Below are 15,844 nucleotides of genomic sequence, written 5' to 3' on the forward strand. Positions count from 1 at the left end.
AACAGCGTTCCATGCGCCTCCGGCATTTAGTCATGCCGGCCACATGACCACAGAGACGTCTTTGGATAGCGCTGGCTCTTCGGCTTTGAAATGGAGATGAGCACCGCCCTCTAGAGTCGGGAACAACTAGTATATATGTGCGAGGAGAACATTTACCTTTAAATATTACAATGCAGTTCAGGAACATCACTATTCTAAATTGTTATTTTTGTTCTGTAGTAAAAACCTATTTTAAAAGGTCTGTTCAGAAGAGGCTTTCTTTGAGAAATGAGAATACATCTCTGAAGCAAGCACAAGTGTAACATCAGCAAGAAAATCTTATCTCAGTTCTGAATGCTGACTTTACCCCAGAAGGCTGACTACAAATTACATAGAGGTAGTCCTAATTGACAACTATAACTGGGAATGAAACACCATCACTAAATGATGAGATTGTTAAGTGAGTCACACCCAATTTTACAACCTATTTTGCTATGGTTGTTAGGTGAATTCAGCTTCCCCTGTTGACTTTGTTTGTCTGAGGAATTCCCTGGGAAGTTGGCAAATAGCTATCACATGACCCCAGGATGCTGCAACCATTGTAAGTACATGCCAATCGTTAAACAGGTGGATTTTGATCATGTGATTTCAAGGACACTGGAAAAGTCGTAAGTTCAAGGACTGCCCATAAATTGCTTTTTTCACCATTATAATATTTAAAAAGTCATTAAGCATTTTGTTTAATGGTCATAAGTTGAGGACTGCCTGTAATGCAATAGCAGTTCTCTAAATTAGAATCTCCTTCAATTTAAGCTTAGTTCCTGCTGATTATATCAACAAGCGGTCCAGATTTCTTGGCAACAATATGGATGTGATATGCAATTGCCTTCTTATTTATTTATTTATTTATTTATTTATTTATTTATTTATTAGACTTATATACCGCTTCATAGGGATTTCAGCCCTCTCTAAGCAGTTTACAGATTTTTTAGAAAATTGAGTCAGCAACTTGCCCCCACAGTCTGGGTCCTCATTTCACCCACCTCGGAAGGATGGAAGGCTGAGTCGACCTTGAGCCAGTGAGATTTGAACTGCTGAACTGCAGATCACAGTCAGCTGAAGTGGCCTGCAGTACTGCATCCTAACCACTGCGCCACCTCGGCTGTTCTATTTTTTTAAACATTTTCTAGTCTATAGGTCAAAGATTCCCTGAGGATCTCTCAACCAAGCATTAATCTTGCCTAACCTTTTAAAGATCAGCTTAGATTGACTAGGTGATTATCTTCTCTAGTAACTGGAAAACCAAACCATTTATGCAGCCAATCTCCTTTTCTATTAGTCTTCTAATTCTACCAGCAGTCTTTTGTTTTTTGTTTTTTAAAAAAGATTGCTTATTGTCCTTTCTTAACTTGTGGAACCTTTGTCGGTACAAAATTAGATCTCTTAGAATGCATTCCTAAATCTATGTAGCTCATAAACCTCCTAGAATTTGAGGCTTTCTTAGTGTCTCCAGAAGAAAATCCCCTTAACTTTTCCTGAGATTCTAAGGCCTAGAGCAGGGGTGAACAATTATGCTCTCTTTACAACTTGTAGTCTTAAATTCTCCATTGCCACCTGCTCCTCCCAAGATCCTGGCTTGCATGACCTGGACCTGGACCTGCTTGCCCTCTGGACTCCTCCATCTGGCCGCCACAGCCGCCCCTCCGCTACCCACTGCCCAGTGACCCGGCCGCCCAAGAGGAAGGCAAGCCGGCAGCCAGTCAGGCAAGCGCGGCAGGCGAGCCGGCGGCGTGGCAGAGGCCTGGGGCCTAAGGGCCGGCGGGCCTCCTTGACTGTCGTGGTGGTGTTGGCGCGGGCCCGGACCAGCCCGCCTCGGCGGGGGCGCCCATGTGGATGTAACACTCGGCGTCGGCCATTTTGAGAGTGCGAGGAGGAGGAGGATCCATGGCCAAGCCAGGTGGGTGCACAGAGGGCCGCTCTCCCACTGGAGCCGGCAGCCCTCGCCAGGTGGGCCTCACCTCCCTCAGCCTCGCCCACCGCCATTGGGAGCATCGCCAGCAAATACGTGCGCATCTCCCTGCCACCACCACTGCCCGCCAAGGAAGGCCGCAAGGAAGCCCCCGCCCCACCTGAGGGGCCCCTGGCGCCTGCCATGAACCACCACCACCACCACTCGCTGCCCCCGCAGCAGCAGCCCCCGCCACCACCGCCACCACCGCCGCCACAGAAGCCGGGCGAGCAGCAGCTCAGCGAGCCGGAGGACATGGAGATGGAAGAATTAAATGAGATAAAAACTACAGTGGTGTACCCAGCAATCGAAAAACATCTTCAAAAATACTTGTCTCGGTCCGTGTATCTCATCCAGGAGACGGGAGAGGATTATAAGACCATCACTCTTCCTTTTATCAAATCACAGAGCATCAGCATTCAGAGAGAGAGGACAAGGATGAGGAGGATGGAGAGCCTGGATCTGGATGGGGGTGAACAAACTTGTGCTCAATCCCGATAAGACTGAGTGGCTTTGGATGCTGCCCCAGAAGGACAGCTTAGACAGTCCATCCTTAACCCTGGAGGGGGTGAAAATTTATGCCCTTCAGAGAGGGTCTGCAATTTGGGGGTCCTCCTGGATTCGCAGCTGAAACTGGAACATCATCTATCGGCTGTGACCAGGGGGGCTTTTGCCCAGGTTCGTCTGGTGCACCAATTGCGGCCCTACTTGGATCAGGAGGCACTTCAAATGGTTACTCACGCCCTTGTCACCTCAAGACTGGATTATTGCAACACACTCTACATGGGGCTATCCTTGAAAAGCGTTCGGAGACTGCAACTAGTCCAGAATGCGGCCGCGCAAGCGATATTGGCTGCACCAAGGTACACCCACATTACATCTCTCCTCCGCGAGCTGCACTGGCTACCAATTGGGCTCCAAGACACAATTCAAGGTGTTGGTTATTACCTTTAAAGCCCTACATGGCTTAGGGCCAGCGTACCTTCGAGACCGCCTACTGCCACATACCTCCCAGCGGCCAGTAAGATCCCACAAATTGGGCCTCCTTCAGATGCCGTCAGCCAGACAGTGTCGGCTGGCGGGCCCCCGAAGGAGAGCCTTCTCTGTGGCTGCTCCAACTCTTTGGAATCAGCTATCCCCAGAGATCTGGACTATACCCACTCTCATGGCCTTCAGGAAAGCTGTAAAAATCTGGCTGTTCCAGCAGGCCTGGGGCTGTTGACCTCATTGTTGAGGTCCAGCCCCGATTAGAATGAATGTATGTGATTTTAAACTGTCTTTTTTTTCTCTTTTTTTCTCTTATTTTTGTAAGCTGCCCGGAGTCCTTCAGGATTGGGCGGCATATAAATTTTATAAATAAATAAAATAAATAATAATAAATTCCTGAGCCAGCATGGTTAAAGCAGAGGTGAAATGATACCAGTTCAGGCCAATTCGCCCAAACCGGTAGTAAAAAAAATTCTAAAAAAAAGAAAAAAAGTTTGGACAATCATGTGGCACAGCTGATTGTTGCACAGCTGATCGCCAGAACTTTTTAAAACTTTTTAAAGCATTTTTTTACTACCTGTTCACTCAGAGTGGTGGTAAAAAAATGGTAAAAGTGGGGGGGGGCGTTCTGACAATCAGCTGTGCATGCAATTTATATTTGCTAGAAGGAAATCCTGTTTTCTAGCGAATCTAAATTGTGCAACACAGCTGTTGTCCCTCCCTCGCAGTTCTACTTACCTTTGCAGACTCAGAAAAGTCTTCTTAGCACCTGCAGTGCGCACACATGCAAAGCATGCATTTGGTGTGCATGCACGCAAAGTGTGCATGCACACACGAATCAAACCGGTGGCAGACTTTAGAACATTTCACCCCTGAGTTAAAGTCCACAGGGCCATAGTAACTGATCCCTGGCCAAGAGTCTCTCAGTGCAGTAAATTTGTCTTTCTTCAGCAAAAGGAACCTGATTTTAAGGCAACTATATCTTTGAGAGGCATTGTATCCCGTTGACAGATATTAACTTTCTTAAAAAGAAAAGGAGAAAGGGAAAAAAGATCAGTCTTTGCTTCTTTCTTTTCTGACAATCAATGGAATGCTTCTTAATGGATTCTCTTGCCACTCAATACATCTCAGCTCAAGCTTCCAATTTTGTGACTCAAAATATACAAACAAACTGGCATGACCAGCATAGCAGAGGCTGTTGTGCGTACTTTACAGCCTTTCATGGAAAAAAAAGTGTTTTCTTTGAACTGTTTATCAAGGAATATGAAAAGTTCTGCCACGTTAGCTCTGTGACAATTCAATGACATGGAAGGCAGTTTTTCTTCTTGAAGTTCTCAAGAGTTCCATATAACATCCCTGGCTCTGTTCCGGGTTTCCTGGAATTTCCTTGATCGGATTTAAAAGGGCTACATTTTTTAGCAACAGATTATTTCTCTATTTCCATTCCAAAGCCAGCTTTGAGGAGACCATGAGGAGACCATTTTCATTTGGGATGCACATTTGTTTTTGCCTCTTAAACACCCTGGACTATCCAACCAGATTGATTCACTCTGTAATCCAGTAGTGAAATTCAATTTTTTTTTAGTACCAGTTCTGTGGCCGTAGCTTGGTGGGCATAGCAGGGGAAAGATACTGCAAAATCCCCACTCCCTCCCCACTCTGGGACCAGCCAGAGGTGGTATTTCCCAGTTCTCCGAACTGCTCAAAATTTCCGCTACTGGGTCTCCAGAACCTGTCAGAACCTGCTGAATTTCACCCCTGCTATAATCCAACTTCAGTTTACCGCTGAACATTTTCCAATTGGGGGAACAGCCAGGAGAAATCCTATCTCTGAACGATTAAAAGCAGACAACATTATTTAAGCAAATGTAGCATAAGAGGGTAAGACCTATAAATCATCGCCGAGAAGGACTTTTCCTTTATATTGAAAAGGATCTCTAAAATATATGCAATTAGCTTTTTCCTCCAGTGGCAGAATGCATTGCTCATTTTATTGAGTCGTAAGGGTTTCTTTCCCCGTTGTCAGCATCCTGAAATGTTGTACTTCACACTTTCCTACATGTGGACTGTGATTGGCTGTGCCTACTGACCCCTTGAAGGTTCAGGCACTGAATGTAGAGAGTATTAGCCCTAAAACATTTTAGACAGAAAATCAGTGTTGTGAACCTGCACGAGAAAATGACACAGATTGTTCTTTTGCTAAGTCTAAGTTCCGGTTATAAGATCTTTAGGAACGTCTTCTAAAAACACTAGCAAAGTTGCAATTCAGTTATTGTTGCTGGTTTGTTATAAAGATGCTCAGTTGCTGATTTTCATGGGTCATCAAATGTGATCCATTCATTTTGTGTGGCAATTAACCATGATCACAAGCACATACTAGTTATATTCATATTTGAAATGAACACATCACAAGCTCCTTGGGGAGACTGGAACTAGCTTCAGATGGTACTAGATATGAGTACATCTATTGATTTCCATTTCCCTTGGTTTCTCATTTTTGTCAACATGTCTGATTTGGCTTGTCAAGCTTGAGAAATGGTTTCCAAACTTCAGAGTCAACTGTGTATTTTTGGTGTGGCTGTTTCTCCTACTATTTTTTTATGTGCAGTTTGGTTTGATATGCATAGTTTCTTCAACTATATATTTCCCCCCAAACTAATGTATATTCTTTTAGTTATTGTAATTTACTTTGCAGAACTTACAAGGTTTTGTATTGGTGGTGTAGATCAGGTAATATTCAGCCGGTTCTGGCAAACCAGTAGTGGAAATTTTGAGTAGTTTGGAGAACCGGCAAATACCACCTCTGGCTGGCCCCGCCTCCAATCTATTCACTGCCTCCTGAGTCCCAGCTGATTGACATCTCAGCTAATCAGCTGGGTCTTCTTCTGTTGCCCTGCACAGGAGAACAGAGCTGGAAAGCAGGTAAGTGGGGTGAGGAGGGAATGGAGATTTTACAGTATTGTTCCCCTGCCACGCCCACCATACCATGCCCACTAAGCCACCCCCACAGAATCATAGTAAAAAAATGGAATCCCATTGCTGATGTAGATGTAGATATAAGTACTTGTTCCTAAACTGCAATGCAACATTTGGAGACCTGAGAATTTAGAATGAAGATTAAATTTAAGTTGGTGAATTAACTTAAAAAGACAAAAATTTAAGATCAAACTGCACCCATTTCTTCCCTTTGTTAATAACTAAAGCAGTCTCAAAGACAAAAGAGGAATCACAAAGTTTCATTACACAAAATCTACAGTTTTCCATATTTCTCAATGGTCTCTGATCACTGCATTATTAAGGTCCTATCATCATATTTTTTTACTTATCACAATGGCTTCATGCTGCTGCTCTTGTAATTACCATGCCAAAAACTGGGAGGGGAAAAATGCTCCAGGGACCTAGAAGTCCGAACGAAAACCTTTCTTTTACTACAGAGTCATGTTTACTAGCATATATTACTTGTATTCAGATTTTATGGGTATATTGGAAATTACTGAACTGCAGAACAAAATTCAAGATGCAGGAGACCTTCGGGCCAAGCCAGCAGTTTCTGTGGCAATCAAATCAAAGAAAGGCAGCCTTAGAGAACCAATGCTGATCTGGAAAATGGATGCAGGTTGCCATCTAGTGGTCTTTGAAAAGAGAACGCTAATGCTTTCTATGCTCCAAAGAATACTGCATGCATTGCTTAAAAAAAAAAGATTAGACCCAAGTCAAATCCTTGCAATCACAGAAAATAATTGCACTAGATGCAGGAAAGATTATCTGAGTTCTTATCACTCTGCCTAACCATTGTTTTGTTTTTACAAATCACAGTTTATGGGAGTGGAAGAGGAAGGTACTGATCTTATAGCAAGAGTTAGCCATGTTAGTTCATTAGATAATAAAAATTAGGACTTTACTATGTGAGCTGGATTAAATATCTTCATTTTACAATTCTATTTTAGGGGAAAAATTGTTACAATCTGCTAAGTTATCATTATGTCTTTATTTTAGGTTGAAGAAAAGTTATAAAGGAATTAAAACTTGCAGTCAGCGGCAGTCTGAATTCAGCAACAGAGACGCAATATAGAAGTCTTAATAGAAATCATTGAGAATCTTTTTGCTTGCAAACTCCTTCAGCTTCAATCCCCTACTACATGTCCCCTTGTAACTTAAAATAGGCAATGAAGATTTGAATATTGCAGTCCTCTTTAAATGTCCTTAACAAAGAACTACTGAAAAATCACATTATTTATCCACATTTGCAAGGAGAAACATGAATTAATAATATATAATTCTTTACAAAATGGCTGAATGTTCTTTTTTTATTCCAGCTTTAAAAGCTTAAAATATTCATACTGATGAGACTGGGGGTGTCTTTGTCGCCTTTAAAATGCTAAATAAGCCAGCACAATCACAATCTGGTGCAAAGATAAGTTGCTTTCAAGATAAACTCAGACAAGCCTTAAATTAATCAAAGAGAGAATGGTTAACTTTTTTATATGTGTTTTAAATCAACAATAGAGCAGGTTGACATTTGGCAGGTTGCCTGCTTTCTATAAGGAGCAGAAGAATTTTAAGAAGATTTAAATCAACTTCCATTCAAAGAATTCCCATTTAAACATATAAGGCGTTTATTTGGAAATCAACCTTGTTTTAAGAAAAAAAAACTCTGATGGGATTAATATTTAACTGGAGCAGATGGGTGAAAGGGTTCCAAATGAAATAGTAGGTAGTCTAGAACCAGTAGGCTACCTCTCTTTATTGCTCTCCATTCTGACATTTGTATGCCTCAGTGAATTTTTGCTATTATATTAGAAGTAGTTGGTGTAGAGATGTCAAGTGTAGATAAAGAACTAGCCCAAAAGTAAACAATAACAACTTGCAGGCAAAGGTCCCAAGTTTGATTTTTGGCATTTACAGGTATAGCTAGAAAAATCATACTTGATAACCTGGAGAGCTGAACTGGCCAGTATTATCAGCCATCTAGGCTAGGTGAACCAGGAGGCTGGTCTTCTACAGCTGTTCTGACCTAGGCTTCCTTAAAAAGCAAGAAGCAGAGTCTTGGTCCCGGCAAAACCCCTTTTATTTACACGACTATGAATTCTTTTCATTTACAGTCAGCAAGGCTTAGCAAACTGCCTTTCCAAGGAATATTTATCAACATGAACCTTATCTCATTTTGAGAGCTGCCAGATGACTAGTTTTCAAATGCAGGGCAAGGCAAAATTTGGCACAGTGTCTCTTATAGTCACAAACAGAACTTTCTACTCTTGAAACAATTAAATGAACTGCAAAAGCCCATTCCCCATTCGCTCCTCTTTTGTTTCCTATGGGAAGGGCCAATAACCTCCAAGGTGTAGATTTACTCCTAAGTCAACCCTGCTTTCTTAGTTGTTCTTGTCTTTTGGCAGCTCTGCGCATGAGCACACTGGGAACAGGCTCCAGCTGTTCCTCTGCCTCACTGCTGTTTAGCTCCCTCTCCAGTGACGTGTGGTGAGGATTACGGTTGGCGAGGCAAGAGCGCAGAAGCGACGAGAAGCAATGTCCCCGCCACTGTGTCCGACAGGCATCTCGCATTTATGGTGGACATAAATGTGAGATGCCTGTCGGACACAGCAGCGGGGGTTGCTTCTCTCGCCGCTGGTTCTGCTGCCTCACCCCCCGCCTCCTCTATCCCTGCTGTGAGATGCCTGTGACACAGCGGCAGGGGTTGCTTCTCTCACCGCTGGCTCTGCCGCCTCGCCCCCCACCTCCTCCATCCCCACCGCGAGACACCTGTGACACAGCGGCGGGGGTGCTGCTTCTCTTTCCACTGCCGCACACTGCTGCCTTGCCCCCCGCCTCCTCCGTCCCCGCCGCTGTGTCCCACAGGCGTCTTGTGTTTATGGCGGACATAAATGCGAGATGCCTGTCAGACACAGCGGCAGGGACAGAGGAGGGGGGAGAGGTGGCAGCTGGCAAAAAAGGGGAGAGGAGGAGGAGGAAAGGGAGAGGGGAGCAGGATGGAGCTCCCGGTGGGGGGGAGAGGGCTGCCCCTCTCTTCTCAAACAAGGCTGCCCTCCCTGCCTCTGCCCCTTCCCTCTCTTCTCAAACAAACTCTCTCTCAAATTGACACACACACACACAAATTACTCACAATAAAACATTACTTACAAATTACAATAATTTTGAATTCCTCCCCCCTGTCCCCTCCCTCTGACCCACATACCTTCCAGCTGCATCAAAAAAGCAAGATTTGGTCTAGCCAGGGCCAGGCAGGCTAGGATAGTTGCTGCTAGAGTCACCACGTGGATGACTCTGCTTAAATGTTTTTAAAAAGCCTCTAAGCCCTCTGCAGGAGGAGGCAAGAGAATCACGTGCCTCATTTGCATAAGAAATTTTTCTCTTTTTAACCCTTGCTTAACTCTTAAAAGGCGAAAAATTCCTTATGCAAAGGAGGCCCATAGTTCACTAGCCTCCCCTTACAGTTAACACTAAGCAGACTCAAAGTCACTGTGACTTGGAGTCTGGCAGCAACTACCTTGGCCTTTCAAATTATGAGAGGGGATCTCAGGGAAGTCCTGTTTTAGCACTTGACCACCATAGGTGCCCCCAACATGAGTCCTGTGTCATGCCCACCCTGGACACACCCACCCCAGCCATGCCCCCCCTGGCCCTCCAAGGTCAAATGCGCCCCTCAATGAAATCAAGTTTGACACCCCTGATCTAGATGAAATGTGAACCTATATTGCTAGTTCATGAATGATATGCCATAAATCCAAACTAAGCTACTGCTTTGATATGAGAGGTAACTATTTCACAGAGTTCAGTTCTCAAAAAATTATTACACTGAGTCCAGTGGGATTTATTCTCAGCCAACTCTAGTTACATTTAGTGGGACTTCCTTATGAGTAAGCAATAAAGAGATAAGGGCCAAGGTTGCTAAGGGAGGAGTCAAAGTTTCCCAGGCTAAAGATAGTTTTATGTAAACATATTTAGCCTCTCAAAGCTACCAGGTTACCTGCCTAGTTGATTGGAAGAAGCTTAGAGTTTGGACCCATGTTTTTGGACCTATATGTTAGATGTTCAGTTGTACAAAATTTAGTACAATTGATAATAAAAATGACCACTACTTTCCATTGTCGAAGTGCTTCTGTTCCTTTGAAAGATTCACCAAAACCTCAGATGCATACTAAGGATTTCTGAACCCTTTTAATGATGTTGACTTCTCAAAGCAAAGTTTCCATAAATGCTAGTTAGATGAATTATAGTTTCTTTTAATGGAATGTGTCACTTCAATGACAGCCAGTTTAGCATAGTACTTAAGATACCAAGCTAAACACCTGTGAGTTCTAGCCCTACCCAAAGCTATCTGGGTAACCTTGGACCAGGCACTCTCTCTTAGCCCTTGGAAGGAAGCAGGGGCAAATCACTTCCAAAAATCCTTGCCAAGAAAATTGTAGCAACTGATCCATGCTGTCCCCACGAGTCAATACTATCACAAAAGCATAACAATGTTTTTTTTTAACCATTGCATTGCAGTCAAGGGTATAGATGATAGTCTTGTAGAATTCATGGCCTTCACCACTTTTAATCCTGTAGTTCAGGACTATAACAGACATTACAAGATGTTTATTGATTTAAATAGTGTTATCTCATATACATTTAATGAGCTTGCCTCTCTGCTTTTATAAAAAAAACACTGAATACTTAACACACAAATGATGGTAGGTAAGAGAAAGAGAAATTGGATTTGAGGTTTTTTTAATATTAAATTTTTTTAAATTTTTAATTTAAAACAAGTACAACATTTTTCTTTACATGCTATAGAAAGTGTATCAGTCGGTCACAAATAAACTTTCATACATCTCCTCCACAGTCTACAAACATAACTCATGTTAACTCAAGCATTTTAACTCAAATATTCATACATATCACCATCATCATATATCCATTTTCATTTGACTGTAATTATTATTTAAAAATATTGATAATAATAATACTCTTAAACAATACATGCCCACACCAGTGGGAAAAGAAAAAAAAAAGAGAGGAAACAAAAAAAAACCAAAGGAAAAAACAAAAACAAAAGACAAGGCAGAGAAAACAAAAACAAACACACACACACACCAAAAAAAAAATAACACAGGTATATGTTATATATATATAAAAAAATGTATATCAGCTGGTTACAACATGTTTTGGTGCATCTCTTCCATTAATTCATATTAATTCAAATATCTTAACTCAAATGTTTACCATATTGACATCATTATACCTCCACTTTTAGTTAACTACAGTTATTTAAACATCCTTCATCCTTAGCTATGCCAAAGAGTTAATCCATAACCACATGCTGACATTTCATTTACTTGTTTGTAAAATCCTCTATTAACATCAAGTCCTCATATCCTATTTTAGCTGAACATCCATAATATTTAATACCAAAAATTCCATCTTCCATGCAGTATAATTTATTATCATTCTCCCTTCTTTATGTAGTTATATCGTATATCATAGCATTTTCCCCATATTAATTAACATTTAACTGTATATATTTTATTTTATTTTTAATAGTGGTAATTATTGTGATTAATAACCTTTATATATAGTCCAAAAGTATTTCCAACTTTCCTTTCTCATATCCAATTATTATTTATCATATCAACTCCACATTATATACGTTACTATCAATATCAATTATTATTCAGCTATATCTATTACAAATAAGAGTAATTAGATTTAGCTAAATTTAAGTTGTATTCTTCCATCTGTCAGCCTATGTCTCTCCAATAACAAAACCTTCTCAGTCCTATTGCCATTCGTTGAATAGATTTACCAAATGTTTTTATAAGCAAGTCCAAACAGGGATATCTTCGCACCTTTTTGCTCAGGATGTCTCTGATGAGATAATAATGTTGTCCCAGGCTTGTTAAACTTTTCAAATTGACTTTAATTCTCAAGGGTGGAATTAAGAAATCTGCCAATGATGTTTCATAAAGTGTAGATTCTTTAATACTTCTCATTTCTCCTGCAATTTGTCTCTTAAAATGAATCCTTTGTATAGCTCCCCCCCCTTTCCAGCATTGCATTTCTTTCTTCCTCCGAGATAGACCAGATGTCATTTCTCACAATTTTCATTTGTATTGCAGGAACATTCAAACATTCCACGTTCTCACCTTTTCCTTCATATTTTAATGTCAAATAATCCAATTTTTTTTCAAATCTTTGATATGAATCAAACAGCTTCCAAAATGCAGAAAAAAGTATCTGAAATGAGCCCTTGGGAATGTAATTCGACGCCATGTTGTGTCGCAGTTAGAGACTCTAAGATATTTGCAAGTAAAAACACACTGGGAGCTGTGCGATCTTATCTGATCTTAGACCAACACAGCCAAGCAATAAAAATGTCAGATCGTAAAGGGCCGATTTGTAGAAGGTTAGTTTTACAACCCACTTAGAAAGAGTGAGGGGGGAATGTTGAAGAATTCCTTAAAGTGTTTAAGAAATAGGGTAACCACCGGCCATAAATCCATTTTTAAAAAAACCAATTCGCCGCTAGATTCTTCTGTTCTTTGGTTTCAATTAGTTTAAATTTTAGTGCGGACCATCTCTCTTCAAGTAATAAAATCAGCTTACCAGTTGAATCCACATTCACCATTCTTAGGGGCAACCTGCAGTTTCAGTTAGCATGCAGCTAATCCAGAAAGGACTTGGCAGGAGGGGTTAATTCCAAGCCCCCCAGAGACTTGCGAACGTCTCTGAGGTCACTGGATCTCCCCTCACCTTTCACTGTCTCTATGGGACAGCTAGGGTCCGACGACCCGTCCAAAAATTCCTTCGGAATAGGGGAATTTCAGGAGTAGCCTGAAACTCCGTCTTCTCACTGCTAAGCCCCGCCTTCTTCCCTGATTTGAGTTTTTCTTATCATCCTTTATGAATGAGATCCCTGGCTCATTATAAATTATTGGCAGTTTTATCGCTGGAGATTTAAATGCTGGAAATTCAGGTATATGGATGGTATCCTATCTACGCTTACTTCAGAATAAGCCCTGCCGAATTTCAGAATGTTTAGAATATTTTGATGAGATATGTTCAAAATATTCAGAATATTTTGAGTAGATATGTTTCTAGGTTGCATAACAGGATTTTATCTGCAAATAAGTTGTGTGGGACTTACTTCTACCTAGAATTATCTGCAAGATGAATCAGAATCATTTTTAAAGTTTTTATAATTTAGACATGCATTCCAGCAAGAGAGCTGACATACTTAACCACATTGCAGACAAACTCTGAATATCTTTCCAGCTAAGGCTCTCTAACCAATATTTTCCTTATTTTACAGAATCCCCTTCACCTGCAGTTGAGTTTAGAACGTTCCCTGAGTTTTGATGCTGATGTCACTTTTTCAATCTTGGCCTTGAACAACTGGTATAATTTTAGTTTGATGGTATGCCAGGAAGAGTGGAACATCACAGATTTTCTCTTCCTTACTCAGCAGAGCTCCAAATTTTATTTGGGATCCATTATAAATATTACAGGAAACCTCACATCAGCCAGCGACCTCTTGACCTATCTGCAGTTTCATCTGGAGAACATTAAGGATACAACTTCAACAGTGGTGATGTTTGGATGTGACATGGAAAGCACAAGGAGGGTTTTTGAGATAACCACACAATTTGGGATTATGCCACCTGAACTTCATTGGATTCTTGGGGATTCACACAATGTGGAAGAGCTGAGGACAGAAGGTTTGCCCCTAGGTCTTATAGCTCATGGGAAAACAACACAATCTTTTTTTGAAGATTATGTGCAGGATGCAATGGAGCTGGTAGCTAGAGCAGTTGCTTCAGCTACAATTATCCAACCAGAACTGGCATTGATTCCAAGTACAACCAACTGCTTGAGCACAGAGGAAAAGAATCTCACATCAGGCCAGTATTTATCAAAGTAAGAGATCTCTCTTCAATAAATGTTGTAAATATGAATGTCTCATACAAAACTCAAGCATCAAATCAGATTTTTCTCCATGATGATCTATCCCCAACATGTTGCTTCAGGTCTTCCAATGGTGCACTCAAGGCCTCTGTAACTGAGTTCATCCACCTTGCTACTATTGGTTGGCTAGACTCTAACTCCAGAATTCCTACAAGGCACAGAAAATTCAGGGAGTTTAAACTATCCTCAGGTTAATTCCCAGGTTGGGGAAGCTTATCTAAAAAGTGGCTTGGGGATAGATATGATTCAGAGAACGGAAGCAGCAGGTGATTAATTCCTATTCAGCTAATATAAAAATATTTTTATTTTTAATTTGTTTAAAGAAAAAAAGACTCATTTTTAATGAAAAATAATTTCAAAGTGAAATTTATTTCTAATAAACTATAACACTCCTAGGAAAGACCACCACAGTAGAGGGCACAGATTTGAGAAGTCTGATTATTATCATAAGGGCACTTTTTCTGCAGAAGGCAAGTCCATCCATTAAGTATCCTGCTGCCAATGAAAGACACTGAGGGCACAATACCAAAATCTAATAGTCACCTGATTGGAATAGACTGGCCTGCAGCATGTTGCCCTGTCTGTCTCTTCCCTTATAAGCAAGCAGCGACAACTGTCCTGTGTTTCATTTTAAGAGTTTTATAATCCATCTTCAAAATTCTGCTATTAGATGGATTAGAACATTGTGATAATAGCAAACTAAGGAGTTGAGACTGCCATGGAGTATGCAGGCTTGTGCAATATAAATTTCCTGTTACAACAGGGCAAGTGAGAAGTTCCTTGTGATTTTGTGGGTGAAAGATATCAGAGGGACACTACCATGTTTCCCCGAAAATAAGACAGGGTCTTATTTTCTTTTAGCCCCTGAAATAAGTGCTTGGCCTTATTTTTGGGAAGGTCTTATTATTTTTGAGGTTCAGGAGGCAGAGAGCATGGTCACCTCATGGCTGCTTCTGTGTTGCAATAATTTCAGAGCGGGCTTATTTTTCAGGGGAGGGCTTATTTTCAGGGAAACAGGGTAGTATCTACAGTATGTTATGATGGGAGGACAATAAACATCTCTGAAGCTTAAAAATTGGTCCTATTCAATTCACAGAGATACGGAATCTCTCCAGGTCCAAACATTCAAATGACTTTTCTTGTGCTGTGTTTTTGTAGCACATACCTTAGAAATCTTGTATTGAGAAAGTTTCTACTGTGTTAATTCCTAATCTTATGATTGCCCTGGTTACAGGGTAAAAAGCATTAGGATTTAGAAACCCCATCTAGTCTGTAAATTATGGCATTTTAATTTTGCCATTTGAGTAATTAAAGCCCCATATGCGATTTGACTCACTGCCCATTCTCGTTTTTCTCATTCTTGACTAAACTTTGGGCGATAAAGATAGAATTACCAAGTTACCAGGCTAATGAGTACAGAACAATTTAATTAACCTAACAGTGAAAATTTATTACTGTGACCCCTTTGAATCGTCAATATTTCAGCCCCCACAAAATTCAAAGAGTAATGAGCTTATGACTATGAATGCAGTACATGCAGTACTTTTGGTCACAGAGCTAAATTGAAATGATACATCAACAACACTCAGTATGAATATGACAAATGCACATCATAAAAACTTCAAATTTTCAGGAAGCCATGATTAGAAGTAACTCTACCTTATTGCAAACAGTCATTTCATGCTGAAAGGGAATGGGGTTGAATTCACTCATACTGTCCCAGCACACAGCTTTCATCCATTCACTGGAACTGTGTGCATAAGTAAGAGAGCCAAGGTGGCGCAGTGATTAAATGCAGCACTGCAGGCTACTTTGGCTGTTCAAATCTCACCGGCTCAGGGTTGACTCAGCCTTCCATCCTTCCGAGGTGGGTAAAATGAGGACCCGGATTGTTGTTGGGGGCAATAT

General features: G+C 41.0%; 1 protein-coding gene across 1 annotated transcript in view; it reads left to right on the forward strand.

Moving 5' to 3' along the window:
• The window catches only part of GRIN3A (glutamate ionotropic receptor NMDA type subunit 3A), a 144,023-nt gene that overhangs the window by 70,312 nt on the left and 57,867 nt on the right, over nt 1-15,844 (forward strand). Inside the window, exon 2 of the mRNA XM_032213814.1 lies at nt 13,284-13,888. Within this exon, the coding sequence (XP_032069705.1) occupies nt 13,284-13,888 (605 nt within the window). The remainder of the gene's footprint in view (nt 1-13,283; nt 13,889-15,844) is intronic.

Source organism: Thamnophis elegans, chromosome 3, assembly GCF_009769535.1.
Source record: "Thamnophis elegans isolate rThaEle1 chromosome 3, rThaEle1.pri, whole genome shotgun sequence".
In the NCBI taxonomy this organism is placed as follows: domain Eukaryota; kingdom Metazoa; phylum Chordata; class Lepidosauria; order Squamata; family Colubridae; genus Thamnophis; species Thamnophis elegans.